Source organism: Rana temporaria, chromosome 3 (genome assembly GCF_905171775.1).
Source record: "Rana temporaria chromosome 3, aRanTem1.1, whole genome shotgun sequence".
In the NCBI taxonomy this organism is placed as follows: Eukaryota; Metazoa; Chordata; class Amphibia; order Anura; family Ranidae; genus Rana; species Rana temporaria.
In genome coordinates, this window is record NC_053491.1 from 9,250,436 (window position 1) to 9,277,482 (window position 27,047).

At 48.2% G+C, this 27,047-nt stretch overlaps 1 protein-coding gene across 2 annotated transcripts in view; it reads right to left on the reverse strand.

Annotated features, from left to right (window-relative positions):
* Positions 1 to 26,743, reverse strand: part of UACA (uveal autoantigen with coiled-coil domains and ankyrin repeats) — a gene marked incomplete at its 5' end in the record, with an annotated part of 34,676 nt that extends 7,933 nt beyond the window's left edge. The window contains 8 exon segments of one of the 2 annotated variants that reach the window (XM_040342228.1): positions 1,573 to 4,347; positions 12,315 to 12,367; positions 12,449 to 12,488; positions 18,338 to 18,436; positions 18,530 to 18,562; positions 23,134 to 23,241; positions 23,353 to 23,412; positions 26,706 to 26,743. In XM_040342228.1, the coding sequence (XP_040198162.1) occupies positions 1,573 to 4,347; positions 12,315 to 12,367; positions 12,449 to 12,488; positions 18,338 to 18,436; positions 18,530 to 18,562; positions 23,134 to 23,241; positions 23,353 to 23,412; positions 26,706 to 26,743 (3,206 nt within the window). 2 annotated transcript variants of the gene reach the window in all.
* Positions 26,744 to 27,047: the final 304 nt, after the last annotated feature.

Here is a 27,047-nt window from a genome sequence, read left to right on the forward strand (position 1 = left end):
CACGTCACACGACCGTGCAATTGTCAGTTAAAGCGACGCAGTGCCAAATCGCAAAAACTGGCCAGGTCCTTTACCTGCATAAAGGTCCGGGTCTTAAGTGGTTAAGTGTCCAGCAGTGGGTCGCGCGCGCGATCGGTTAACAGGAGCTGAAGAACGGGGAGAGATGAGTGTAAACAAAGCTTCCCCGTTCTTCTGTGTGGCAGTGACACTGATCGTCGTTCCCTGTGACAGGGAACAGACTATCAGTGACGTCATGCCTACAGTCACGCCCCCTACAGTAAGAATCACTCCCTTAGGTCACACTTAACCCTTTAGTGTCCCCTAGTGGTTAACCCCTTCACTGCCATTGTCATTTTCACAGTAATCAGTGCATTTTTATAGCACTTTTCGCTGTGAAAATGGTCCCAAAAATGCATTAAAAAAAAGTGTCCGATGTGTCCGCCATAATTTCGCAGTCACGAAAAAAAAAAAAACGCCGATTGCCATTACTATTAACCACTTGCTTACTGGGCACATAAACCCCCTTCGTTCCCAGGTGAAATTTCAGCTTCCGGCACTGCGTCGCTTTAACTGACATTTGCGCGGTCGTGCGACGTGGCTCCCAAACAAAATTGACGTCCTTTTTTCCCCACAAATAGAGCTTTCTTTTGGTGGTATTTGATCACCTCTGCGGTTTTTATTTTTTGCGCTATAAACAAAAAAAGAGCGACAATTTAAAAAAAATATATATTTTTTTTACTTGTTGCTATAATAAATCTCCCATTTTTAAAAAAAAAAAAACATTTTTTTTTCTCAGTTAAGGCCGATACGTATTTTTCGACGTATTTTTGGCGCGCGCGGGTAATGCATTCCAAATGACGTCCAAAGACGTCCACTTGGCACCTGAGAACCGCGCTGTTGACGTCTTTTGTCAATAGCGCGGGGCTCAAGTGGTTAAAAAAAAAATATATATTAATAAATTATTAACTCGCCATGCACTAAATACCTTGGACGGTTTTGTTGTCAGAAAATCCGACCGTTTGTACGCTCCATCGGACAATTGTTGTCGGATTTTCCGCCAACAAATGTTGGATAGCGCGCTTTCAAGTTTTCCCAACAACAATTGTCTGTTGTCGGATTATTCGAGCGTGTGTACACAAGTTCATCGGACAAAACTACAAAGTACAAAACACGCATGCTCAGAAGCAGTGCCAACCATAAAACACATTAGCAGAAGTTTCCCAAAGGGTGGCACTAAAGAACCACATATTTTTGCGTTTGTTGGCCAACAAGTGTGTGCCGTTTGCATGCAACAAATTCCTGGCCAACGGACTTCGGACAAAAGTCCTACGCTTTGTCTGCGGAAAATCCGATCGTGTGTACGAGGTTAAAAGTGTCAGAGCGCTGAAAGCTGAAAATTGGCCTGGTCAAAAAGGAGGGTGAAGGTGCCTGGTATAAGAAGGGTTAAAACAATGGTAAACTAAGTTACCACCCCCCGCCCCTCCCAAAAAAATAAAAAAAATGTAACATTCTTACAGAATATAATGTCCTATAAACAGGATAGAGATGAAGGATTTCTGCCCCGGGCCTCACCTGCTTCTCTTTGCTCTCCAGGTCTCGGGCCGATTTCTGGATGGTCTTCTGCAGCTCTTCAATGGTGGAAAGACACTGCTCATGTTTCCCCTTCAGCTGAGCTATCTCTTGTTCTTGGCTCTGGTTCTTCTGCTTGACTTTCTCGCACTGCGCGAGGGCATCTTGCAGCTTCTGCGCCATCTGTTTGTTCTCCTCTTTGCACGTGCGCCCGGCGTCCTCCAGCAGAGCCGCCCTCTGCTCCAGGGCGGTTCTCGCTGCAGTAAATTCAACTTTTTCCCTCTGCCCGTGACTCTGCACTTCCTCCAACTTTTGCTGGGCTCTCTTCAACTCTTCTCGTAATCCCTTAACTTCCTGTTCAGCCACAACCAGAGCCTTCTCTCTCTCCAGCAACTTGGATTGAGCTGCGGCCTCCCTTCTCTGCCAGTCCTCCTTTTCCTTGGCGTGCTGTGCACTGGAGATACTGGACCCTCTCTGTTCCTTCAGGCCCTTTTCCAAGTCGCGCACTTTTTCCTGCATCTTCTCACATAGGTTGACCTTGGCACTTATCTCGGCTTCAAGCGTAGCTCTGGTAGAGTCCAGTGTGCTCTTCAGTTCATTGTGGTTTTGTATGGGAATGTATTGACTGCTAAGACATTCCTGAAGTGCGTTGAGCTTCTTGGTGGTTTGTAGGTTTTCTTCTTGCAACGCCCGCTGCTTTTCCTCAGCCTGGACCAGCGTCTTCTGTAGGTCCCGTAGACAAGCTCGGAGCTCGTCCAATTCTTTGAGCATGGCGGCCTCCTCTTCCTTTCGCGAGGTCTGCTCCTGAAGAAGGGTCTGCTTCGAGGTCGCCAGTTCTTTTTTGAGGTCGAGGGCCTCTTGTTGCTGTTTTGACAGGTTCTCTTTTGCCTCTCCGGTCATTTGACACTGCTTCTGTAACTCCAACTCCATTTCTTTTTTGACCGCCAAGAATTTCTTCTCCTTCTCTTCCATACTGGTAAGTGGAGCGTATTTTTCGGTGATGCAACGCTGCAATGTGTCCAGCTCCAATCGCTGCTCTTTAATGGCTGCCTGGAGCCTGCTCACCTCTTCCTTTTCATGCTGGTACTTGGCGTATGCCTGGGAATACTCTTGCTTCATCTTTTCTTCACCGTTCTGCAGCTCTGCCACCTTATTTCCATGTTCCTTTCTAGTCACATAATCCAAGCGGATCTGTTCCTTCAGCTTGTCCAGTTGCGACTGCAACTCTGACCGGGTAGCGGCTTCACCGGAAGCCCGCGCCTGCAGTTCCGCATTTTTGGAGACCTCGGCTCTCAGCTTTTCTTGCAGTTCCACCTCCTTGGCGGTCTGGCTCTTCAGCCGAGTCTGCATTTCTAACTTCAGAGCGGACTCGCTCTCCAGCTGTGCTTGCAGGCTTTTCTGCTTCGTGATCTGTTTTTCCAGGTCGCCCCGCACGGTTGTCACCTGTTTGGACTCGTTCTCCAGTTGCTTCCTGACCATGGCGACCTCCGCTTTAGCTTTCTCCAGCTCTGCGGTCAGCGAGACGGAGGCCTGCAGGTGTGCGGCAAGAGGTATGTGATTTTCCTTCAGGCTGGCATTCTCCGACAGGAGAGAACAGCCTCTCATGGCCTCTTCTTCACATCTCTTAGTCATGTCGGCCAGCTGTTTCTCCAGTTGTTTGACCTTTGACTGCATCTCTTTCATCTCGGTTTCAAGATCCTGGCGGGAAGTAGTGGAGGTTTGGAGGAGAACCATGCCCTCCTTCAAAGTCTTCTTTTCCTCCAGCAGTTTCTGTTGCTCCAGCTCAGCCTTCCGGTGATGCTGCTCCGAGTCGGCTAGCTTTTGGCTCAGCAGGGCTATGGTTTCTTCACAGGCTCTCTTAGTCTCGGCATGCAGCTGCGCCGGAACATGCTGACTTCTCATGTGCCCTCTTAGCTCTTCAATTTGTCTCTGCAGCAGAATCTTCTCTGACTGCATTTTCTCATTTTCCCGAGCGAGGCTGCTGTTCCTTACTTTCAAATCGTCCATCTCTTTCTTTAGCAAGTCCAGCTTGGGTTCGAACCTCCTCTTCTCCTTGTTCGCAGCTTCAAATTCATTCCTGACACGACTCAGCTCCCGCTCGGCCTCTTCCAATCTCCGGGACTTCTCATTCACCTCATTAGTTAGAAGGCATTTCATGTTTTCAAACTTGTCAGTGGTGACAGCCAGCCCCAGCTGCTCTCCAGCCTCTTGGACCCTTCGCTCAGCTTTTTCCTTCTCCTCTTCACAAACGGCTAGATCGTCCTGCAGACGGCGGTTATCCTTGCGCAAGCGAGCATCCTCCCTGCGCAGCTCCTGCACCAAGAGCTCATTGTGCCGCAGCTGGTTGCGCAGCTTTCCGACTTCAGCAGATGCTCCCTCGTATTTGCCCTTCACCTCTTGGAGCTGTTCCTGTAGTTCCCCGGCACGCGAGCTGCCGCTTAGAGCTTCCTGGGTCAGGTGATCTTTCAGGGCCAGGAAGTGTGTCTGCATCTGTTTGACTTTGCTCTCAGAGTCCAACATCCGCTTCTGCACATCACGGAGCGCTTCTTCCAACTGCCGGATCTGTTGGTCCGACTCCACCTTGCTGCGATCCCTTTCCGTAGCCAGGGCGACGCACTCAGAAGATCTCCTTGACAGCTCCTGCTGCAGCCTCATGACCTCTTCTCTGGCCATCTCATAGTATCTGCGAATCGTTTCCAACTCTTGCCGTTGATCAGAGTTTTCTCCAGGAAGCTCCAAAGGACGCAGCTGAGACCTGGCCGGCAGGTGAGCTGCATGCTAAACAAAAAAAAGAAGAGTAGAAGTAAAGTAAGTGTATGAAATGTCACCATAGTAGGTAATATGCATAGTAAATATAAACAAATCTAGACATCTAAGGATCTTAGTGAGACATACAAAAAAGGAGGGTATACGGTGCAGTGAGTGGCACGAGTATGTATTTAGTATAAGGGGAACAGCAGAAAGTTCCTAAAGCGGAGTTCCACCCAAAAATAGAACTTCTGCTTATCGGAGCAGCTACCTGTCCAATACAGGCATTTGTTCCCACTTCCGGCTAAAGATCACCGCAGAATATTCGGCGATCTACTATGGCCCCTCCTCCGTCCCTCCCGCATATTTTCTGGGAGAGACACAGGTCCCAGAAGACAGCAGAGAACAGTCAGGACGCACAGCGAGACTCACGCATGCTTCATTTCCTGATTCCCCTTAGCGAAGATGGCGGCGCCTCCACCCCGGAGCCGAGGGACAGGTTGACATCGGGGAGAGACATCACAGGCGCCCTGGACAGGAAAGTGCCCATATATTAAAAGTCAGCAGCTGCAGTATTTGTATTTTAATATATGGACACTTGCCTGTCCTGGGCACCCGTGATGTCCTCACCCGATGTCAACCCTTCCCTCGGCCCCCCCCGGAGGAGGCACCACCATCTTCAGTAGACACTTACCTGTCCAGAGCGCCCTGTGATGTCGGCAGTCAAAGACGATCCGTCGGCTCTCGGATGCTGCCCCCGCCATCTTTGGTGAGGGCCTCCCTTCCTGGTTCCCTACTGTGTATGCGCGAACCGTGCTGTGCTTTCACTGCCGTCTTCTGGGATGTATGTGTGTGTCTCCCAGAAGAGAGCGTAGGTCAATGCCCGGAAGGGGGAGAAAATACCTGTATTATACAAGTATCTGCGCTCCCTCCTCCCCCCTGAAAGGTGCCAAACGTGACACCGGAGGGGGGATATCCAAAACGCGGAAGTTCCATTTTGGAATGATTTTTACATGTAGGAGAGTAATTTCAGAATTCGTGTGGATGGCAAGTGGTTAATATTACAATAACTTTGATGTTAACAAGGGGCGTAACATAGGCAGGCCAATTTCTAATCAAGACTCGAAAGAATGCAAACATGTAATGAAAACATTATTAGTGCCGTGTGCAATACATAGGCAAACAAAAAATAAAATACAATTACCGTATTTATATTTATTTATAAAAATCAGGGGAAAACCGTGGGTGCGCGATATACGCCGATCCCCGCTGTCTGAGCGCCGCAGCCTAGAGCCCAGCCGAGCCGAGTGTACTGCGCACTCGGCTAGGCTCGGCCACGCCCGCAGCCACGCGAGAGGAGCCGAACACATAGGAAATCTGGCTCCTCTCGGCTCGGCCGAGGCGCCAAAAACAAACACCGCTGCAACCCCGGGCAAGGACTCGCAGATGGACACCTGGACGGAGACGGACACCTGGATGGAGGCCGCAGACGGACACCTCCAAAGCCGCAGACAGACACCCACAAGGCTGGATGGACCCCGCGCAAGGAAGCCGCAGACGGACACCCACAAGGCTGGACAGACACCGCGCAAGGAAGCCGCAGATGGACACCCACAAGGCTGGATGGACCCCGCGCAAGGAAGCCACAGACAGACGCCGGACAAGGCCGCCGATGGACGCAGGGCAAAAAAGGGATTTTTAATACAGCTTACCTGTAAAATCCTTTTCTTGGAGTACATCACGGGACACAGAGCGGCATATTCATTACTATATGGGTTATATGGAGTACCTTCAGGTGTTGACACTGGCAATCTCAAACAGGAAATGCCCCTCCCTATATAACCCCCTCCCATAGGAGGAGTACCTCAGTTTTGTAGCAAGCAGTATGCCTCCCAAAATGGTCCCCAAAAAGAGGGGTGGGAGCTCTGTGTCCCGTGATGTACTCCAAGAAAAGGATTTTACAGGTAAGCTGTATTAAAAATCCCTTTTTCTTTATCGTACATCACGGGACACAGAGCGGCATATTCATTACTATACGGGATGTCCCAAAGCAATGCTCACAATGAGGGGAGGGAGAACATCTCCAAGACAAAAGGATTTAATTTAGAGAATACTCAAATCATAATAAATCCAACTTAGTTGAGAAAAATAATCTTAAATTTTAAATTTAACTCAAAAAAGAGGAGCCCCCGGATTCCGAGGGTCTCAAACTGCAGCCTGCAGCACTGCCTGCCCAAAGGCTGTATCAGAATTCCTTCTTACGTCCAACTGGTAGAACTTTGTAAACGTGTGGACAGAAGACCAGGTTGCCGCCTTGCAAACTTGAGCCATAGAGATCTGGTGGTGTGCTGCCCAGGAGGCGCCCATGGCCCTAGTAGAATGAGCCTTTAATGATACTGGAGGAGGCAACCCTTTCAAGCCGTAGGCCTGAGTGATTAATTGCTTAATCCACCTAGAAATGGTGGACTTTGCAGCTGCCTGCCCCTTCTTGGGCCCATCCGGTAATACGAACAGCACATCTGTTTTCCGGATTGGACTCACACCAGCCTACATAGGCCTTCCAGACCCTGTAATAAATCACCCTAGAGACCGGTTTCCTGGCTCTGATTAGGGTAGAGATTACTTTCTGAGACAGACCTCTACCCCTGAGAATCAGGGATTCAGTTTCCAGGCCGTCAAATTTAGATGCCGTAAGGCAGGGTGGAGGATCGGACCTTGCGATAGCAGGTCTGGCCGTAGAGGAAGAGTCCAAGGGTCTCCCACTACCATCTTTAAGATTAGTGAGTACCATGCCCTTCTGGGCCATGCTGGAGCTACCAGGATGACTGGTATGTGCTCCACCCGGATCCTGCGCCGCAGGCGGGGTAGTAACTGGAGCGGGGGAAACGCATAAAGAAGTTTGAACTGATGCCAAGGGCAAACCAACGCATCGGTTCCGCAGGCCATCGGATCCCTTGAGCGGGACATGAACCTGTCTAGCTTCTTGTTGAGTCTCGATGCCATGATATCCACGTCCGGCACTCCCCATCTTTGGCAGAGTGCTTGAAAGATTTGTGGATGCAGAGACCATTCCCCCGGCAAAAGAGTCTGGCGGCTTAAGAAGTCCGCCTGAAAGTTGTCCACTCCTGGAATGAATATTGCCGATATGCAGGGCACATGAGCCTCTGCCCATAGGAGAATCAAGCTCACCTCTCTCTGAGCGGCTTGACTCCTGGTTCCCCCTTGGTGATTTATGTATGCCACGGCCGTGGCATTGTCTGATTGAATTCTCACCGGGAACCCCTGCAATTTTGACGTCCAAGCCCTGAGGGCTAGTCGAGCAGCTCTGAGCTCCAAGATGTTGATGGGCAACTGCTTCTCTGGCGTTGCCCAAGTACCTTGGCGAGTGCAACCATCCAAAATTGCTCCCCAGCCCGTCAGGCTGGCGTCTGTGGTCACTATCTTCCAAGCCACTGGGCTGAAAGACTTCCCCTTCAGTAGATTCTGAGGGTCTAACCACCAGCACAGACTTTGTCGGACTCTTGATGAGAGCGGCAACGGGATATCCAAGGCCTGCGGCCTTCTGCTCCATGCTGACAGGATGGCTGCCTGCAGGATGCGAGTGTGGCTCTGGGCGTATGGTACCGCCTCGAATGTGGCCACCATCTTGCCTAGTAATCTCATACATAGGCGAATAGTCGGTTCCTTCTTGCTTAGAACCAGTAGGATTAATTCCTTGATGGCTTTGACCTTCCTCAGAGGTAGAAACACTCTTTGTTGTTCTGTGTCTAATCTCATGCCGAGATATTCCAACTGCCTTGTGGGCAGGAAAGCTGACCTTTCTCGATTTAGGACCCAGCCGAACTTCTCGAGGTATTGGACCGTGAGGGCCACTGCTCGCTCCAAGCCGGGAGACGAGTGATCTATGACTAGGAGGTCGTCCAGGTATGCTAGGATCGTGACCCCTTGGATCCTTAGTTTGGCTAGGATTGGAGCTAGGACCTTCGTGAACACCCGGGGGGCCGTAGCCAACCCGAAGGGAAGCGCCACGAATTGGAAGTGACGCGAAGCCACCAAGAAGCGTAGATATCTTTGATGTGGCTGATAAATTGGAAGATGAAGGTAGGCATCCTTTATGTCTATGGACGCCATGAAGTCGTCCTTTTGGAGTGTGGTAGCTGCTGACCGCACGGTTTCCATCCGAAATGAGCGGATCTTTAGGTATGTATTTACCATCTTTAGGTCCAAAATTGGCCCGACATCTCCATTGGACTTCGGGATGATGAATAGGTTGGAGTAGAAACCTAGCCCCTGTTCCAGGACTGGTACCTCTACTATTACTTCCTGGGAAAGTAGATGATTTAATGCCGACATTAATGCGGCTCCTTTCTCCGGATCGTTTGGAATCCTCGACTCCTGGAAATGAAGAGGAGGAAACCTTAGGAAATCTAATTTGTAGCCCGTGGCCACGGAAGACCGTACCCACTCGTCGGGAATGCTGGCTTCCCAAACCTCTGAAAAGAGTCGCAGCCTTCCCCCCACCTTCGTGGGTGGGGGCGCCCCTTCATAAGGTCGGCTTGGGGGCTGGGTTTGCTGGTTTGCGAACCCACTGCTTTCTGCCTTTAGCAGCCTGTCCTTGTGATTTGCTGTTGAAGCCGAAGTTTGCTTTCGCAGGAGGCCGTCGATACTGTTTGGCATTAGAGGGCCCCTGCCCAGGGGAGTACTGTCGTTTAAACGCAGGCCCCTGAAACTTCCTCTTAGTTGGCAAGAGAGTACTTTTGCCATTTGAAATGGTTTGAATGTATTTATCTAGGTCTTCTCCGAAGAGTCGTCCTCCATGGAAGGGGAACCCTACCAGGAGCTTCTTGCATGGGGGCTCGGCCTCCCAGCTTTTTAACCATAAGAGTCTTCTCATATGGATAAGGGATAACGATAAACGTGACGCTTGCTGGATAGAATCCTTAATTGCGTCTACTGTAAAACATATGGCCTTAGGGACATCCGAAAATTCTTCTGCCTGCTGGGCAGGAATAAGTTTAAGCATCTGCTTAACCTGATCCGATAATGCTTGAGCAACCCCAATCGCAGCCACAGCTGGCTGTACTACTGCCCCTGCAGTAGTGAAGGAGTTCTTAAGTAGTGCTTCCAAGCGTTTATCAACTGGATCCTTGAATACCTGTATGTTTTCTACAGGGCATGTTAATGATTTGTTAATACATGAGATGGCTGCGTCCACTGCAGGAGTAGCCCATTCCTTGGAAAATTTATCTTCCATAGGATATAGGGCAGAGAATCTTTTAGGTGGTAAGAAGATTTTTCTGGCTTGTTCCAATCTTGGAACAAAACTCCCTCTAGTAGAGGGTGGATCGGAAATACTGCATTGCTTTGAGGCGCCCTCAGTGAGCCCAGAGCTGAAACCGTAGATACCTGGAGATCTGGTACTGGCAAGTTGAATGCATTTATGGACCAAGTCTGTTAAGGCTTGAGTCCACCAGCTCTCCCCTTGGGAGACTGCTCCAGACTCCTCTGTATCCGGATCTTCGATCCCTGAACCTACTTGGTCCTTGTCCAAGAGGTCGTCCAATTCCCCTGAGGAAAGGACCTCCTCTTCTGAGGGTCTGCGCTCGGGCGACGGAGATCTAATCCGTTTACTGCCCCGCATAGCTGTGGCTATCATTTTTCCCATTCTTTTCTCCATCTCTCTTAAAGAGGTGAGTAATACCTCGTCCGTGACCATCTTAGGGTTGGACTGACCCGCGCCAGCTCCAGCCCCAGATCCCGATGGCCCCAAGGCTCCCTGTGGGGAAAGCAGCGGCATAACTTTGTCCGAGACCTTAGACTCTCCGGATGCCATGGTACAATACCAAGGTACACCTGCTACCTATTGGTATTTGGAACTATAAAAGTTAATTGCCCAAACACCTGTTTGGGGGATAAAAAATGCTTCCTCTCCCCTAGATGACTTTTTTTTTTTTTTTTCGTTTTTGTTTCAAATCCAGGAAAGAAAAAACATTCTGTCCCCCTGAGTAGTATTGCAAAGAAAAACTATGAGATGGAAAAGAAAACAGCCTATTTCTAGGCTTGAAAAAACAGTCTTCTGAAGACTGCAATATCCTTTCTGGCCACTGTGTGTCCTCGGCGCCCCGTGCTGCCGCTCTGGTCTTTCCTCCCCCGTTCCAAAGTATTGAATGGAACAAACAAGGAAGGGCCGCCCCTTCCTTAAGCCACTGACCCGGGTTTGGGAGGAAGGGACCTCTCTGTTCCAGCAAACTGCAGCCTGCAGCCTGGAACCATGAGGAGGTCAGCGTTTTGCCTGCTTTGCAGGCTCTGAGGAGGAAGAATGAATGGAGCATCGCCTGGAGGCTTGCAGGTAAGCACAGCTCTCTGACACACACATATATTTTTATATCACACAGGCCCCACTCAATGCTTTTCCAACACTACAAGGGAGGTCACATCTTATGGGAATAATACATATAGAGCCATCCTATCTTTATGATATGTGACTAGTTTGCCAGATGCAGTGCATAACTTTAGGCATGTCCCCTGTGACCCCCCAGAAAAAAACCTGCTAAGAACCAAGTTCCGCAAGTTTTCCCCTCACTTACCTGCTCCATGCCGCAGGACTTTGCCAAGCAAGAGGCCCAATCTTCCCCCATCTCCGTGGGGATGTCTAGACCTTCAGGCCCTGGGTTCCTATGAAGGATCCACTGTCCTGGGCCCATATAGCACCCTGGCAACAGAAAACATTAGGCACCCAAAGGTTTCTAAGTTCTGGGCCCAGGGTCCAGCTCTCTAAAAAGAAAAGCATTATGGGCTATACCCCAAGGGTTTGGGGTCCGGTTACTGACCACTTTAGCGCTGAGGCTTTTTTGGACAGAACCGGTAGCTCACCTAATCCCAAGGATGCGGAGGCAAGCTAAACCATGACTAACACCTAAGACACTGGCGTAAAAACTGAGGTACTCCTCCTATGGGAGGGGGTTATATAGGGAGGGGCATTTCCTGTTTGAGATTGCCAGTGTCAACACCTGAAGGTACTCCATATAACCCATATAGTAATGAATATGCCGCTCTGTGTCCCGTGATGTACGATAAAGAAAATGCAAGTTCTTTTTTTCCTTAAACTACCTTTCTAAGCTTGGGGTGCGCGTTATACGCCGGTGCGCGGTATACCCCGATAAATACAGAATATATAGATTTGACAATATCCTTAAAGCGGAGGTTCACCCGTACAATATACTTTTTCCCCTTAGCTTCATGCTCGTTTTGTCTAGGGGAATCGGCTAGTTGTTTTAAAATATGAGCTGTACTTACCGTTTACGAGATGCATCTTCTCCGTCGCTTCCAGGTATGGGCTGCGGGACTGGGCGTTCCTATTTTGATTGACAGTCTTCCGAGAGGCTTCCGACGGTCGCATCCATCACGTCACGATTTTCCGAAAGAAGCCGAACGTCGGTGCGCAGGCGCAGTATAGAGCCGCACCGACGTTCGGCTTCTTTCGGCTACTAGTGACGCGATGGATGCGACCGCCGGAAGCCTCTCGGAAGACTGTCAATCAAGAAGGAACGCCCACTCCCGAAGACCCATACCCGGAAGCGGCGGAGAAGATGCATCTCGAAAACGGTAAGTACAGCTCATATTTTAAAACAACTAGCCAATTCCCCTAGACAAAACGAGCAGGAATCTAAGGGGATTGTTTGAAAAAATAGATTAATGGGTGAACTCCCGCTTTAACAACTCCAATATCTGCTTTAACCATCGACTGTTATATTACAAAGAGCTATTTGATGCAAATTCGTTTTTTAAACCAGTCATATCAAAAACTGTATGGAACACACGTTTCAAAGCCTGTGGTGGGCATAAAAGACTGCACCATGTGCCACGGCTAAGATTACTGTGAAGGCTTCAGTCCAAAATGCTATGAATTGTGCAATACGAACCATTACTGCCAACTCAAATATTACAGACTCATCGTTATGCACTATGTATCTTTCAGATGACAAGTCACAAAGTACCTGAGGATCCGAGCTTAGAACTAGATTCTGTTTCATCACAACCTCCTCTTTCCCTAGAAAGCAAGAAAACCGAATTAGAAACCTTTCCTGTGTGTGATAAGACCAGTAGGGTCGTCTCTCGCTCCCATACTCACCAGGGCTGAACGGGCTACTTGGGGCCGAGTGATTCTTTTGCTGCAAAACAAAAAGTATGAAACCCGATTTATAGATTTGAGCTGCGGTTGATGGCATCAAACTTCTGAGATTGTGCAGAATTAATTGACAGGCGCATTTGACTTGCAGTTCACTTTCTTTCCGACCGCCTTCAAACTGAATTCCTACAGACTTGTATCAGAATGCAAAGCCTGTTTGAATTGAACAAAAGCCAATCGACACAGACCCCTAGTTTATGTCGGACAAGGGTCTCAAACTGGCGGCCCTCCAGCTGTTGCAAAACTACAAGTCCCAGGAGGCATGGCAAGGCACAAGCATGACTCCCTCGGGCAGAGGCATGATAGCTCCGCAACAGCTGGAGGGCCTCCAGTTTGAGACCCCTTGATGTACTGAGGTCCTATCGAGGGGTCTCAAACCGGTGGCCCTCCAGCTGTGGTGGAACTATCAAGTCCCATCATGCCTCTGCCCGAGGGAGTCATGCTTGTGCCTTGCAATGCCTCATGGGACTTGTAGTTTTGCATCAGCTGGAGGGCCGCCAGTTTGAGACCCCTGGGTAGGACCTTAGACTGGATGTACAACGGATTAAAGCGGATCACCCCCCTCAGTTTGATGTTGCCTCATCTCTACCCCTCTGCAAATAAGGTAAATAATAAAAATGCATCCCCATCATGCATGTCACTCGCCTAGGCGAATGTAGTGAACTTGGTCCATTGAGTACATCTCATTTGCCAGGAGGTATAGTCCTTCATTGAGAAAGGAGGAGGGAGGCGGGCCTACCATCATCATCGGGAGAGCCGTCGACTGAACCCGGAAGAGCCAGCAGCTTCCCCATGACGTTGTGAAAGAAGATGGCGGCGTAGGACCAAGCGGGAGGCAGAAGAGAAGAGGATCTCAGGAGGACAACACTGGGTAGGTATCTTAACCATGCAGGACCCCCAACCAGGTAAGCTGGGGTTAAAAAAAAAAAAATATGGGAGTGGGGGTTGGTGAAGATCCACTTCAATGACCTTTTATTCCGATGCGTGGCTTCACTCAAGGTGTTTTTTTACCTTAATACATAGGATGCATTATAAGGGTTGTAAAGATACAATTTTTTTCCCCTAAATCTCTTCCTTTACCTTAGTGCAGTCCTCCTTCACTTACCTCATCCTTCCATTTTGCTTTTAAACGTCTGAATTTCTTCTGAGAAATCCTCACTTCCTGTTCTTCTGTCTGTAACTCCACACAGTAATGCAAGGCTTTCTCCCTGGTGTGTCGTGCTCGCCCCCTCCCTTGGACTGCAGGAGAGTCAAGACGCCCTCTAACACACAGCTCCTTTCTCTATCTGCAACGTAGAGAGCGTCCTGACTCTCCTGTAGTCCAAGGGAGGGGGCGAGCACGGCACTCCACACCAGGGAGAAAGCCTTTCTCAGAAGAAATAAGGACATTTAAAAGCAAAATGGAAGGATGAGGTAAGTAAAGGAGGACGGCACTAAGGGAAAGGAAGATATTTAGGGGGAAAAAATAAAATTGTACCTTTACAACCCCTTTAAAAAGGTGAAAACACGAAGGTTTATAATCCCTTTAAATTACTTATGTACTAAAAGCATGATTATAATAACATTTCAAACCATCCCCGTCCAGGAAAGTTTAAGCAGTATACGGATGACCAGCACGTGACCGGTTTACCGCAGCTATAAAATCGCCATAATTACCGGGTTATCTGAACTCGCATGAAGCGGCTTCACGTCATGTGAAGAACTAAATGCCATTCATAATTTGTACAAAAGATGAATAGTGAGACACTAAATGTTCACAGCAGTAATAGTAACTTAATTAAAGGTTGTTCCAAGAAATACGTCAATACAATTGAATGAAGAGGCGACACGCATGTAACACGGCGCAGCTCATTAAATATGAGGCAAGCAAAATAATTACGCCTCCCGCAGCAACCAATTAGCAATGTGCTCATTGAATAATGGACAGCTGGAATCTTATTATGGTCTGTGGGCAATATCCTGTTTTTATTTTTTTTGCCCCAAGCTTATAAACCGGTTTCTGTATAAAGCAGCATATGATCAGGACAACAACACATTAACTATTCAGCAACCAGACAGATCCCCGTTCTCACAATCTCTCATGTGACTGCAAGCAAAGGGCCGAATCCTATTCAAATCCTAAGGGCAGTGATGGCGAACCTCGGCACCCCCAGATGTTTTGGAACTACATTTCCCATGATGCTCATGTACTCTGCAGTGTAGTGGAGCTTAATGGGAAATGTAGTTCCAAAACGTCTGGCGTGCCAAGGTTCACCATCACAACCCTAAGGGCTCACTTGCTTTACACTTGGCTTTGCATTAAAAAATTACACCCCATGTAGCTTTAGTGGTGCTTCAAAGCGTCTTCAAAGCCAAGTCGAAAGCGCTTCCGCCAAAGCCAAGTCGAAATCGCTTTCCACCAAAGCCAAGTCGAAAGCGCTTCCCACCAAAGCCAAGTCGAAAGCGCTTCCCACCAAAGCCAAGTCGAAAGCGCTTCCCACCAAAGCCAAGTCGAAAGCGCTTCCCACCAAAGCCAAGTCGAAAGCGCTTCCCACCAAAGCCAAGTCGAAAGCGCTTCCCACCAAAGCCAAGTCGAAAGCGCTTCCCACCAAAGCCAAGTCGAAAGCGCTTCCCACCAAAGCCAAGTCGAAAGCACTTCCCACCAAAGCCAAGTCGAAAGCGCTTCCCACCAAAGCCAAGTCGAAAGCGCTTCCCACCAAAGCCAAGTCGAAAGCGCTTCCCACCAAAGCCAAGTCGAAAGCGCTTCCACCAAAGCCAAGTCCAAAGCTTCCACCAAAGCCAAGTCCAAAGCTTCCACCAAAGCCAAGTCCAAAGCTTCCACCAAAGCCAAGTCCAAAGCTTCCACCAAAGCCAAGTCCAAAGCTTCCACCAAAGCCAAGTCGAAGCCTCAGGAACGCATTGAGTTGCTCAGGTGTGAGTGCTCCCTAAACGCTGATGCAAAAACGCAGCCTTATCATACCAGCCTACACTATCGCTGGCTGTACTGAGGACAGTAGGGAACAAATTAAAGTGGAATTCAGGAGCCAATCAGTCAGGCAGTGGACACTTAAAAATCTTGGCGATTCTTTTCACCAACAACATTTCTACAGGAATTTTCCAACATTGGCTCCAAGCAAGAACGTTTAAATAAGTAAAGCGTCATTAACTGCTTAAGGACCGCCCACTGTATATATACACACACCTCGGCAGAATGACGCGGATAGGCATAATCACGTACCTGTACGTGGCCCTTTAAACGCCTGATGTGTGGTCGCCAGCGCTCGCGACCCTGCCGCCTTCCCCCTGAGTCGGACCGCGGGTCCCACAGACTCGATCGCCGATGCGATCGTCTCACGGAGGTATAGAGTGGGGAGACGCTTGTGTAAACAAGCATCTCCCCACTCTGACTAGTGACAAATGACACCGATATCGGCTCTGTGTACTCGGAGCAGAGATCGGTGTCATGTGACACAGAGCCCATCCCCCCTACAGTAAAACACTTTGCAGGGAACACTTAACCCCTGCAGCGCCACCTAGTGGCCCCTGCCGCCATTACTAGTAAAAAAAAAAAAGAAGCCATAAAGCTATCCCCTATTTTGTAAACGCTATGGGCTAGATTCACGTAGGAGAACGTATCTTTAGTTGGGCGTAGCGTATCCTATTTACGCCACGCCGCCGCAACTTAGACAGGCAAGTGCAGTATTCAGAAAGCACTTGCTCCGTAAGTTGCGGCGGCGTAGTGTAAATCGGCCGGCGTAAGCCCGCGTAATTCAAATGTGGAAGAGGTGGGCGTGTTTTATTAAAATGAGCCGTGACCCCACGTTAGTGACGCGCATGCTCAGTATCACGTCGAATTTACGCCCTAAGATACACCAGGCCCAATGCCTGTGACGTGAACGTAACCTACGCACAGCCCCATTCACGTACGACTTACGTAAACGACGTAAAAAGATACGCTTGCCGACGTCCATACTTTCCATTGGCTGCGCCTCATATAGCAGGGGTAACTTTACGCCGGACGTAAGCGGCGTAGCGGGCGCAAGTACATTGGTGAATCGGCGTATCTACCCAATTTACATATTCGACGCGTAAATCTACGGAATTGCCCCTTGCGGCCAGCGTAAATATGCACCCAAGATACGACGGCGTAGAAGACTTACGCCGCTCGTATCTTGGCCAAATCTATGCGTAACTGATTCCAAGAATCGGGCGCATAGATACGACGGCTCACATTCGGACTTACGACGGCGTACGTGGAGATACGCCGTCGTAAGTCCTTTGAGAATCTGGCCCTATAACTTTTGCGCAAACCAATCAATAAACGCGTATTGCGTTTTTTTTTACCAAAAATATGTAGAAGAATACGTATCAGCCTAAATGGAGGAAAACATTTTTTTTATATTTTTTTTTTGGGGGGATATTTATTATAGCAAAAAGTAAAAAAATATTGGTTTTCAAAATTGTCGCAAAAAATTTAAAAAACCGCAGAGGTGATCAAATACCACCAAAAGAAAGCTCTATTTGTGGGAAAAAAAAAAAAGGATGTAAATTTTGTTTGGGAGCCACGTCGCACGACCGCACAATTGTCAGTTAAAGCGACGCAGTGCCGAATCGCAAAAAGTGGCCTGGTCTTTGACCACCCAAATGGTCCGGTGGCTGAAGTGGTTAACCACTTCCCGACCGCCGCATGTAGATATACGTCGGCAGAATGGCACATTGGCGTACCTGTACGTGCCTGCCTAGACTTGGGTCGGGGGTCCGATCGGGACCCCCACCCACTACACGCGGCGGTCGGGTTCCCTCGGGGAGCGATCCGGGATGACGGCGCGGCCATTTGTTTATAGCGGCTCCGTCGCGATCGCTCCCCGGAGCTGAAGAACGGGGAGGGCCGTATGTAAACACGGCTTCCCCTGCTTCACTATGGCGCTGCATCGTTCGAGTCATCACCTTTATTGGGGAGACTCGATCGATGATGTCAATCCTACAGCCACACCCCCCTACAGTTGTAAACACACACTAGGTGAACCCTAACTCCTACAGCGCCCCCTGTGGTTAACTCCCAAACTGCAACTGTCATTTTCACAATAAAGAATGCAATTTAAATGCATTTTTTGCTGTGAAAATGACAATGGTCCCAAAAATGTGTCAAAATTGTCCGATGTGTCCGCCATAATGTCGCAGTCACGAAAAAAAAAATCGCTGATCGCTGCCATTAGTAGTAAAAAAAAAAATAATTAATAAAAATGCAATAAAACTATCCCCTATTTTGTAAACGCTATAAATTTTGCGCAAACCAATCAATAAACGCGTATTGCGTTTTTTTTTTTACCAAAAATATGTATAAGAATACGTATCAGCCTAAGCGGAGGAAAACATTTTTTTTATATTTTTTTTTTGGGGGGATATTTATTATAGCAAAAAGTAAAAAATATTGAATTTTTTTTCATAATTGTCGCAAAAAATAAAAAACCGCAGAGGTGATCAAATACCACCAAAATAATCTCTATTTGTGAAAAAAAAAAAAAAAAAAAAGGACGTTAATTTTGTTTGGGAGCCACGTCGCACGATTGTCAGTTAAAGCGACGCAGTGCCGAATCGCAAAAAGTGGCCTGGTCTTTGACCACCCAAATGGTCCGGGGGGCCGAAGTGGTTAAAGGACCCTTCAATTTATATGAATGATAAAATACAATAAACTCAGAACTGACCCTCGTAAAATAAGGATCTTTTACATGAATACAGAGTATAACAACTACCCATTTCCTTTCTCTCCATCGAACCTGCGCTCTCTCTCCCTCTCCACTTCCCGCGTTTTCTACCCACATCCTGCCACACAGACGCCCATCCCTCGCTCACCTCATAATATCGCATTTTTCCTCGCAGGTTCTCCATCGTCCTCAGGCTGTCTTCTAGTTCTTTCTCCTTCGCTTCCAGCAGGGATTTTAGCTCCTCTTTCTGCGATTGGAAGAAGATAAAAAAGATAAATAAAAGTTGTGTGTGCAACTTACAGAAGGGAGAACAGAGAACTCGGATTCTGCGGAGCCTCACCTCATTCTCCAGGTCATCCGTTATCATCTGCTCCTGCAATACGAACACAATGTGAGTGAACTGTGCGAGAACAATTGTATTCCAATCCTGCAGTCACTACAAACTGCTGGAAACCCCACCTAGTTCCCATGTACAAAGCACAGCGGCCTCCCACAACCCCCCCATCTGGGTGAGATGCTGAAATACGTTATTTCCCGTCTCCTGCTGACAGTCAGATTTTTTCCTCCCCCCCCCATCTGCTGTTAGAGTCCCATCAGCTTCACTGTGCATGACTACAGCCTGGAGGAGATCACCAACAGGGCCGATCCTGGGGTCACAGGCGCCTGGGCGCAGAAATATTTCTCGCGCCCCCCCACATGGGCGTGGTCATTTTTTACTAACTCCTCCCCTTTACACATGTTTCTATGGCAATGACTCGACCACAGAGATGCTCCCCCACGAAGTCTTCGTTACCCTGGGATCCTTACATGATCTCTTAACAATAAACAAAATACAGGAAGAGAAGCAGAGTACTTTATTGGGCACAGAGAGGGCTTCTGTTAGAGAGTCTGATAGAAAGAGCCCCCAGACATACTACAGACATGATGCAGAAGATGGTCAGAGACTGCAGACATAGTACAGGAGATGGTCAAAGACTGCAGACGTGGTAAAGGAGATGGTCAAAGACTGCAGACGTGGTAAAGGAGATGGTCAGAGACTGCAGACGTGGTACAGGAGATGGTCAGAGACTGCAGACGTGGTAAAGGAGACGGTTAGAGACTGCAGACATGGTAAAGGAGACAGTCAGAGACTGCAGACATGGTAGAGGAGACGGCCAGAGACTGCAGACATGGTAGAGGAGATGGTCAGAGACTGCAGACATGGTAGAGGAGATGGTCAGAGACTGCAGACGTGGTAAAGGAGATGGTCAGAGACTGCAGACATGGTAGAGGAGATGGTCAGAGACTGCAGACATGGTAGAGGAGATGGTCAGAGACTGCAGATGTGGTAAAGGAAATGGTCAGAGACTGCAGACATGGTAAAGGAAATGGTCAGAGACTGCAGACATTGTACAGGAGATGGTCAGAGACTGCAGACATGGTAAAGGAGATGGTGAGAGACACATCAGTTCTGGACGGACACACACCTATGCTCAGAACACTAGTTCTGGACGGACACAAACAAGGAGAGAAGGAGGGAGGGGAGAACTCTGCCACTTTGGCGCCCCCACCTCTGCAGGCGCCTGGGTGCAAAGCACCCTGCCTAGAATCGGCCCTGATCACCAACCTGTTACAGCAGAAGGTTCCTGAGCAGTAATTGCAGCAGGCGGATGAACCCAACTCCACAAATCTCCCCGGAGTTGCTGTTTTAGCATTCATGCGATTTGGAAAGGGATTGCACCGCATTGCTGCTCAAATCACATGCCGTTCTGCAGCAGTGCGATTTAAAGCCATTCATGCTGCATGGCTCAGATCGCACTGCATTATAATCACGCAGGATCCTTTTTATATTTTTCGCTGCACCAGAATCAGATTGCAGGGGTTTACCATGCGACCAGATTTTGCAATCATGCAAGTCATGTTTTGCGAAGTTGTCAAATATTTATTTCACTCATTAAAATGCAAATCACTTTATAACTTTTTATTCCGTCTCTCACTGTTATAATAAACCGACCAATAAAACTATAGACTGATAATTTTTTTTGTCAGTGGGGCAAATACTTTCCCCCCCCCACTATAAATATATTTTTTTTCACATTATGAATAGTGTAGCCAGCGTAATCACACTCCTCTTGCAACAAAGTGTAAATCCGGCTGTAGATGGTCCAGACAATCTCCCCCTCTCTCTAAAATCTCCCCCTCTCTCTCTCTAAAATCTCCCCCCCTCTCTCTCTAAAATCTCCCCCCCCCTCTCTCTCTAAAATCTCCCCCCCCTCTCTCTCTAAAACCTCCCCCCCCTCTCTCTCTAAAATCTCCCCCCCCCTCTCTCTCTAAAATCTCCCCCCCCCTCTCTCTCTAAAATCTCCCCCCCCCTCTCTCTAAAATCTCCCCCCCCCCTCTCTCTAAAATCTCCCCCCCCCCTCTCTCTAAAATCTCCCCCTCTCTCTAAAATCTCCCCCCCTCTCTAAAATCTCCCCCCCCTCTCTCTAAAATCTCCCCCCCCTCTCTCTAAAATCTCCCCCCCCCCTCTCTCTAAAATCCCCCCCCCCCCTCTCTCTAAAATCTCCCCCCCCCCCTCTCTAAAATCTCCCCCCCCCCTCTCTCTAAAATCTCCCCCCCCTCTCTCTCTAAAATCTCCCCCCCTCTCTCTCTAAAATCTCCCCCCCTCTCTCTCTAAAATCTCCCCCCCTCTCTCTAAACTCTCTCCCTCTCTAAAATCTCCCTCTCTAAAATCTCCCCCTCTCTCTCTCTCTAAAATCTCTCCCTCTCTAAACTCTCTCCCTCTCTAAAATCTCCCTCTCTAAAATCCCCCCCCCCCCTCTCTCTAAAATCTCCCCCCCCCTCTCTCTCTAAAATCTCCCCCCCCCTCTCTCTAAAATCTCCCCCCCCTCTCTCTAAAATCTCCCCCCCCCTCTCTCTAAAATCTCCCCCCCTCTCTCTAAAATCTCCCCCCCTCTCTCTAAAATCTCCCCCCCTCTCTCTAAAATCTCCCCCTCTCTCTAAAATCTCCCCCTCTCTCTCTCTCTAAAATCTCCCCCTCTCTCTCTAAACTCTCTCCCTCTCTAAACTCTCTCCCTCTCTAAACTCTCTCCCTCTCTAAACTCTCTCCCTCTCTAAAATCTCTCCCTCTCTAAAATCTCCCTCTCTCTAAAATCTCCCTCTCTCTAAAATCTCCCTCTCTCTAAAATCTCCCTCTCTCTAAAATCTCCCTCTCTCTCCCTCTCTAAAATCTCCCTCTCTAAAATCTCCCCCTCTCTCTCTCTCTAAAATCTCTCCCTCTCTAAAATCTCCCCCCCTCTCTCTCTAAAATCTCCCCCCCCTCTCTCTAAAATCTCCCCCCCCCTCTCTCTCTAAAATCTCCCCCCCCCCTCTCTCTCTAAAATCTCCCCCCCCCTCTCTCTCTAAAATCTCCCCCCCCCCCTCTCTCTAAAATCTCCCCCCCCCCTCTCTCTAAAATCTCCCCCCCCCTCTCTCTAAAATCTCCCCCCCCCTCTCTCTAAAATCTCCCCCCCTCTCTCTAAAATCTCCCCCCCTCTCTCTAAAATCTCCCCCCCTCTCTCTAAAATCTCCCCCTCTCTCTAAAATCTCCCCCTCTCTCTCTCTCTAAAATCTCCCCCTCTCTCTCTAAACTCTCTCCCTCTCTAAACTCTCTCCCTCTCTAAACTCTCTCCCTCTCTAAACTCTCTCCCTCTCTAAACTCTCTCCCTCTCTAAAATCTCTCTCTCTCTAAAATCTCCCTCTCTCTAAAATCTCCCTCTCTCTAAAATCTCCCTCTCTCTAAAATCTCCCTCTCTCTAAAATCTCCCTCTCTCTAAAATCTCCCTCTCTCTCTCTCTCTAAAATCTCCCTCTCTCTCTCTAAAATCTCCCTCTCTCTCTCTAAAATCTCCCTCTCTCTCTCTAAAATCTCCCTCTCTCTCTCTAAAATCTCCCTCTCTCTCTCTAAAATCTCCCTCTCTCTCTCTAAAATCTCCCTCTCTCTCTAAAATCTCCCTCTCTCTCTCTAAAATCTCCCTCTCTCTCTCTAAAATCTCCCTCTCTCTCTCTAAAATCTCTCTCTAAAATCTCTCTCTCTCTCTAAAATCTCTATCTCTCTCTAAAATATCTCTCTCTAAAATATCAATCTCTCTCCCTCTCTAAAATATCAATCTCTCTCTCAAATCTCTCTCTCTCTAAAATCTCCCCCAACTCTCTCTAATCTCCCCCCCCCCCCAACTCTCTCTAATCTCTCCCCCCCCCCCCACTCGCTCTAATCATTCTCTCCAACTCTATATAATATCTCTCATTATATGTATATATATATATATATATATATATATATATATATATATATATATATATAAAAAATCACACATACCTATATCTCTATTCATCTCCAGGTATGTATGTATGTATGTATGTATGTATGTATGTATGTATGTATGTATGTATGTATGTATGTATGTATGTATATATATATATATATATATATATATATATATATATATATATATATATATATATATATATATATTATAAAATAAAAAATGATATCTACATAGCTGGAGATTATCTATATACATACATACACACACACACACACACACACACACTATGTGCCATGTGAGTTAACCCAGGATCTCTGCCGCTCAGATTTGTTTGCCGCAAGTTAAAGGATAAGGTAGAAGCTTATTAAATTTCAAATCTCCCCACACAAAAATAATAATATACATTGTGGGCATCATTGAGTGGCACACATACAACATGTATCTGTCACGGGAAATGAGATCACAGGACATTACAGATGCGAAGCGCTGACGTTGTGTGACCTCCCTGTCTTCACACACACCCAACACACGGCTATATAAACAGACAATTTGATGAGCCATTACAAATAAAGCTCCTCACACACACCTGCATATTAAAAATAAAACAAACACCACCAACAATCAAATCTGTAATAAGCGGGCAGTAAATGGGAGGGCACCTGGTTGAGCTGCAGCTGTAGTCCCCCCACTTTGTCCAGCAAGCCGCGCTGCTCCAGCTGCACCTTCTTCAGCTTCTCCCGCAGATCTTCATTCTCACACTCCAGATCCTGAATGAGGGAAGGTGATGAGCACACACACGAGTTACCGCAACGCTCCCCCCCTCATAAAACTGATGTATATCTATATACACACACAGACGTATAGAAAGCGGCACACACCTGTGACTGGTCCTTGGACTTTGCAAACGACTCTTCTTTGGAGTTGGCCTTTGCCCATTTCTGTGTGGACAGAGTACATACAATGAGAAGTAAACACGGAACGTGACCTTCGGGAGATACAGAGGAAGACGGGCCCACCGGGGAGGAGATCATCAATTATTACACTCACAAAAAGGGACGACCCCCCCCCCCCCCATATGACTACACTGCTGTCCCTTCACTGCCAGAGGAAAGACATGGAATTGTAGGGATCACACCAAACCCGGACTGGGACAAAAAATATATGCCCGGGCATTTTAGACTGAGCAGCTCGGTTAATGATGGGAAGTGAAGTTCCTGCACCTTGTACCTCTGCACCCCTTTACATTACACAGCACCTCAAGGCCCCTTTACATTACACAGCACCCTGCACCTCTGGACCCCTTTACATTACATAGCACCCTGCACCTCTGGACCCCTTTACATTACACAGCACCCTGCACCTCTGGACCCCTTTACATTACATAGCACCCTGCACCTCTGGACCCCTTTACATTACACAGCACCCTGCACCTCTGGACCCCTTTACATTACACAGCACCTCTGGGCCCCTTTACATTACACAGCACCCTGCACCCCTTTACATTACACAGCACCTTGCACCCCTTTACATTACACAGCATCCTGCACCTCTGGGCCCCTTTACATTACACAGCACCCTGCACCTGTGGATCCCTTTACATTACACAGCACCTCACCTCTGGCCCCTTTACATTACACAGCACCCTGCACCTCTGGATCCCTTTACATTACACAGCACCCTGCACCTCTGGACTCCTTTACTTTATACAGCACCCCTTTACATTACACAGCACCCTGCACCTCTGGACCCCTTTACATTACACAGCACCCCTTTACATTACACAGCACCCTGCACCTCTGGATCCCTTTACATTACACAGCACCCTGCACCCCTTTACATTACACAGCACCCTGCACCTCTGGACCCCTTTACATTACACAGCACCCCTTTACATTACACACAGCACCTCACCTCTGGATCCCTTTACATTACACAGCACCCTGCACCCCTTTACATTACACAACACCATGCACCTCTGGACCCCTTTACATTACACAGCACCCTGCACCTCGGGGGCCCTTTACATTACACAGCATCCTGCACCTCTGGACCCCTTTACATTACACAGCACCCTGCACCTCTGGAACCCTTTACATTACACAGCACCCTGCACCTCTGGAACCCTTTACATTACACAGCACCTCACCTCTGGGCCCCTTTACATTACACAACACTCTGGACCCCTTTACATTACACAGCACCTCACCTCTGGGCCCCTTTACATTACACAGCACCTCACCTCTGGAACCCTTTACATTACACAGCACCCTGCACCTCTGGCCCCCTTTACATTACACAGCACCTCACCTCTGGAACCCTTTACATTACACAGCACCCTGCATCTCTGGATCCCTTTACATTACACAGCACCCTGCACCTCGAGGCCCCTTTACATTACACAGCACCCTGGACCCCTTTACATTACAAAGCACCCTGCACCTCTGGACCCCTTTACATTACAAAGCACCCTGCACCTCTGTACCCCTTCACATTACACACACACAGCCCCCCACAGTTTGTTACACAGACACCCCCCTAACATTTCTGGACCCCTTGCATGATACAGAGACCCCCTCTACAGTACAGACCCCCCCTCCCTACAATACAGACCCCCCCCCTCCCTACAATACAGACCCCCCCTCCCTACAATACAGACCCCCCCTCCCTACAATACAGACCCCCCCTCCCTACAATACAGACCCCCCCCTCCCTACAATACAGACCCCCCCTCCCTACAATACAGACACCCCCTCCCTACAATACAGACACCCCCTCCCTACAATACAGACACCCCCTCCCTACAATACAGCCCATACATACCCCCCCTACATTACAGAGACATAACCTGCGGCCCACTGGGCATATGCCCTATGGCCAGTCCGGGCCTGGATCACACCATCCCATTGGTGAAGACGGGAGCAAAAACATTACAATAATGAAAAGTGATGGGATTTGGGGGTGGGGTGGAGAAAGAATGTAGCCAGAAGGTTCACTAGCAGGTGAGAATTAGATGACTAAATATAATGTGCCGGCTGCCCAGGTAAAGCCATAAACAGTCTCTTCCCACTAGAGCGGCACGATTCTGGCTAGAATCAGGATCAATTTTTTTTTTTTGGTTAGAATAAAGATCACGACTCTCACGGCGTAACATCATCTTTCACATTATACAAAAAAGTTAGGCTAACTTTTTAAAATTCATTGAAGTGTATTTATTATTTCCCAAAAAATTGTGTTTGAAAGACCGCTGCGCAAATACAGCGTGACATAAAATATTGCAATTTTATTCCCTAGGGTCTCTGCTAAAAAAAAAAAAAAAAAAAAAAAAAAATACACACACACACAAACACAGCTGACCTTCTAGCAACACAAGATCCTCCACCAGCAATAATATATAGATGCCCCAGCAACAAAACCCCCCAGCACAATAAACCCTCACTAGTCACATACAGTAGATCTCCCAGCAGCCACTATCAATAGAGCCCTCCCTCAATAGTACATACATTCCAGTAAAAATTGAAACCCCCAGCAACAATAGATCGTGACCCAGCAACAATAGATGCTCCAGCAGCAATAGATTCTCCAGCACACCCCAGCAAAAATAGATCGCTCCCCAGGGGCAAAAATAGATCGCTCCCCAGGGGCAAAAATAGATCGCTCCCCAGGGGCAAAAATAGATCGCTCCCCGGGGGCAATAGATGCTCCAGCACACCCCAGCAATAATCCCCCACTAGCAACAATACAGTAGATCTGCCAGCAGCCATCAACATGCCCTCCCACAGCAAGCAACAATAGACCGCTCCCTCAAAAGTAGACGACTCCAACCAACAATTGACACCTTAGCAACATAAGATCACCCCAGCAAAATAGATCCCCCACCAGCAACAATAGACCTCCTCCGCAACAACAGATTCCCCCCCCTACCCCAGTGACAACAGATGCTCCAGCAGCCAGCATCAATGGACCCCCACCAGTAACAATACAGGAGCTCTCCCCCTCAACAGTAGATCCCTCTCCGCAACAACTGAACCCCTAGCAAAATAAGAACCCCCCCCGCAAAAATAGACCTCCTTAGCAACAATAGATCCCCCCCCCCCAGCGACAATAAATCCTCCAGCAGTCGGCATCAATAGACCCTTCAACACCCCATTAAGTGCTGGAGGTTCCAGTACTGCATCCCCTATGAAGAAAAGCCCTGGATTTATCTACAGAGTGTATGTAGATTTACACTCACCGCTCGTAGAGACACTTTGGTTCTTAAAGGATCAGGACCTGTGAGAAAAAAAATACAAAAAATACAAAAGTCAGCACCATCTTCCACGCTTCTTCAGGGTCCATTTATTTATACATATATATTAATTGTAGTAAAAACAGATTGCATTTTACAGCACCAAAAAAAAACAGTAAATCGGGCAACAGCGCAAGAAAAAAAGTGGGTTGCCAAGAACAAAAGGGGGGGGGGGGGGTGCTAAGAAAAAAAAGGGGGGGTGTAAGGTGCTAAGAAAAAAAGGGGGGTGGGGTGCTAAGGAAAAGGGGGGGGGGGGTGGGGTGCTAAGGAAAAAAAAAAAGGGGAGGG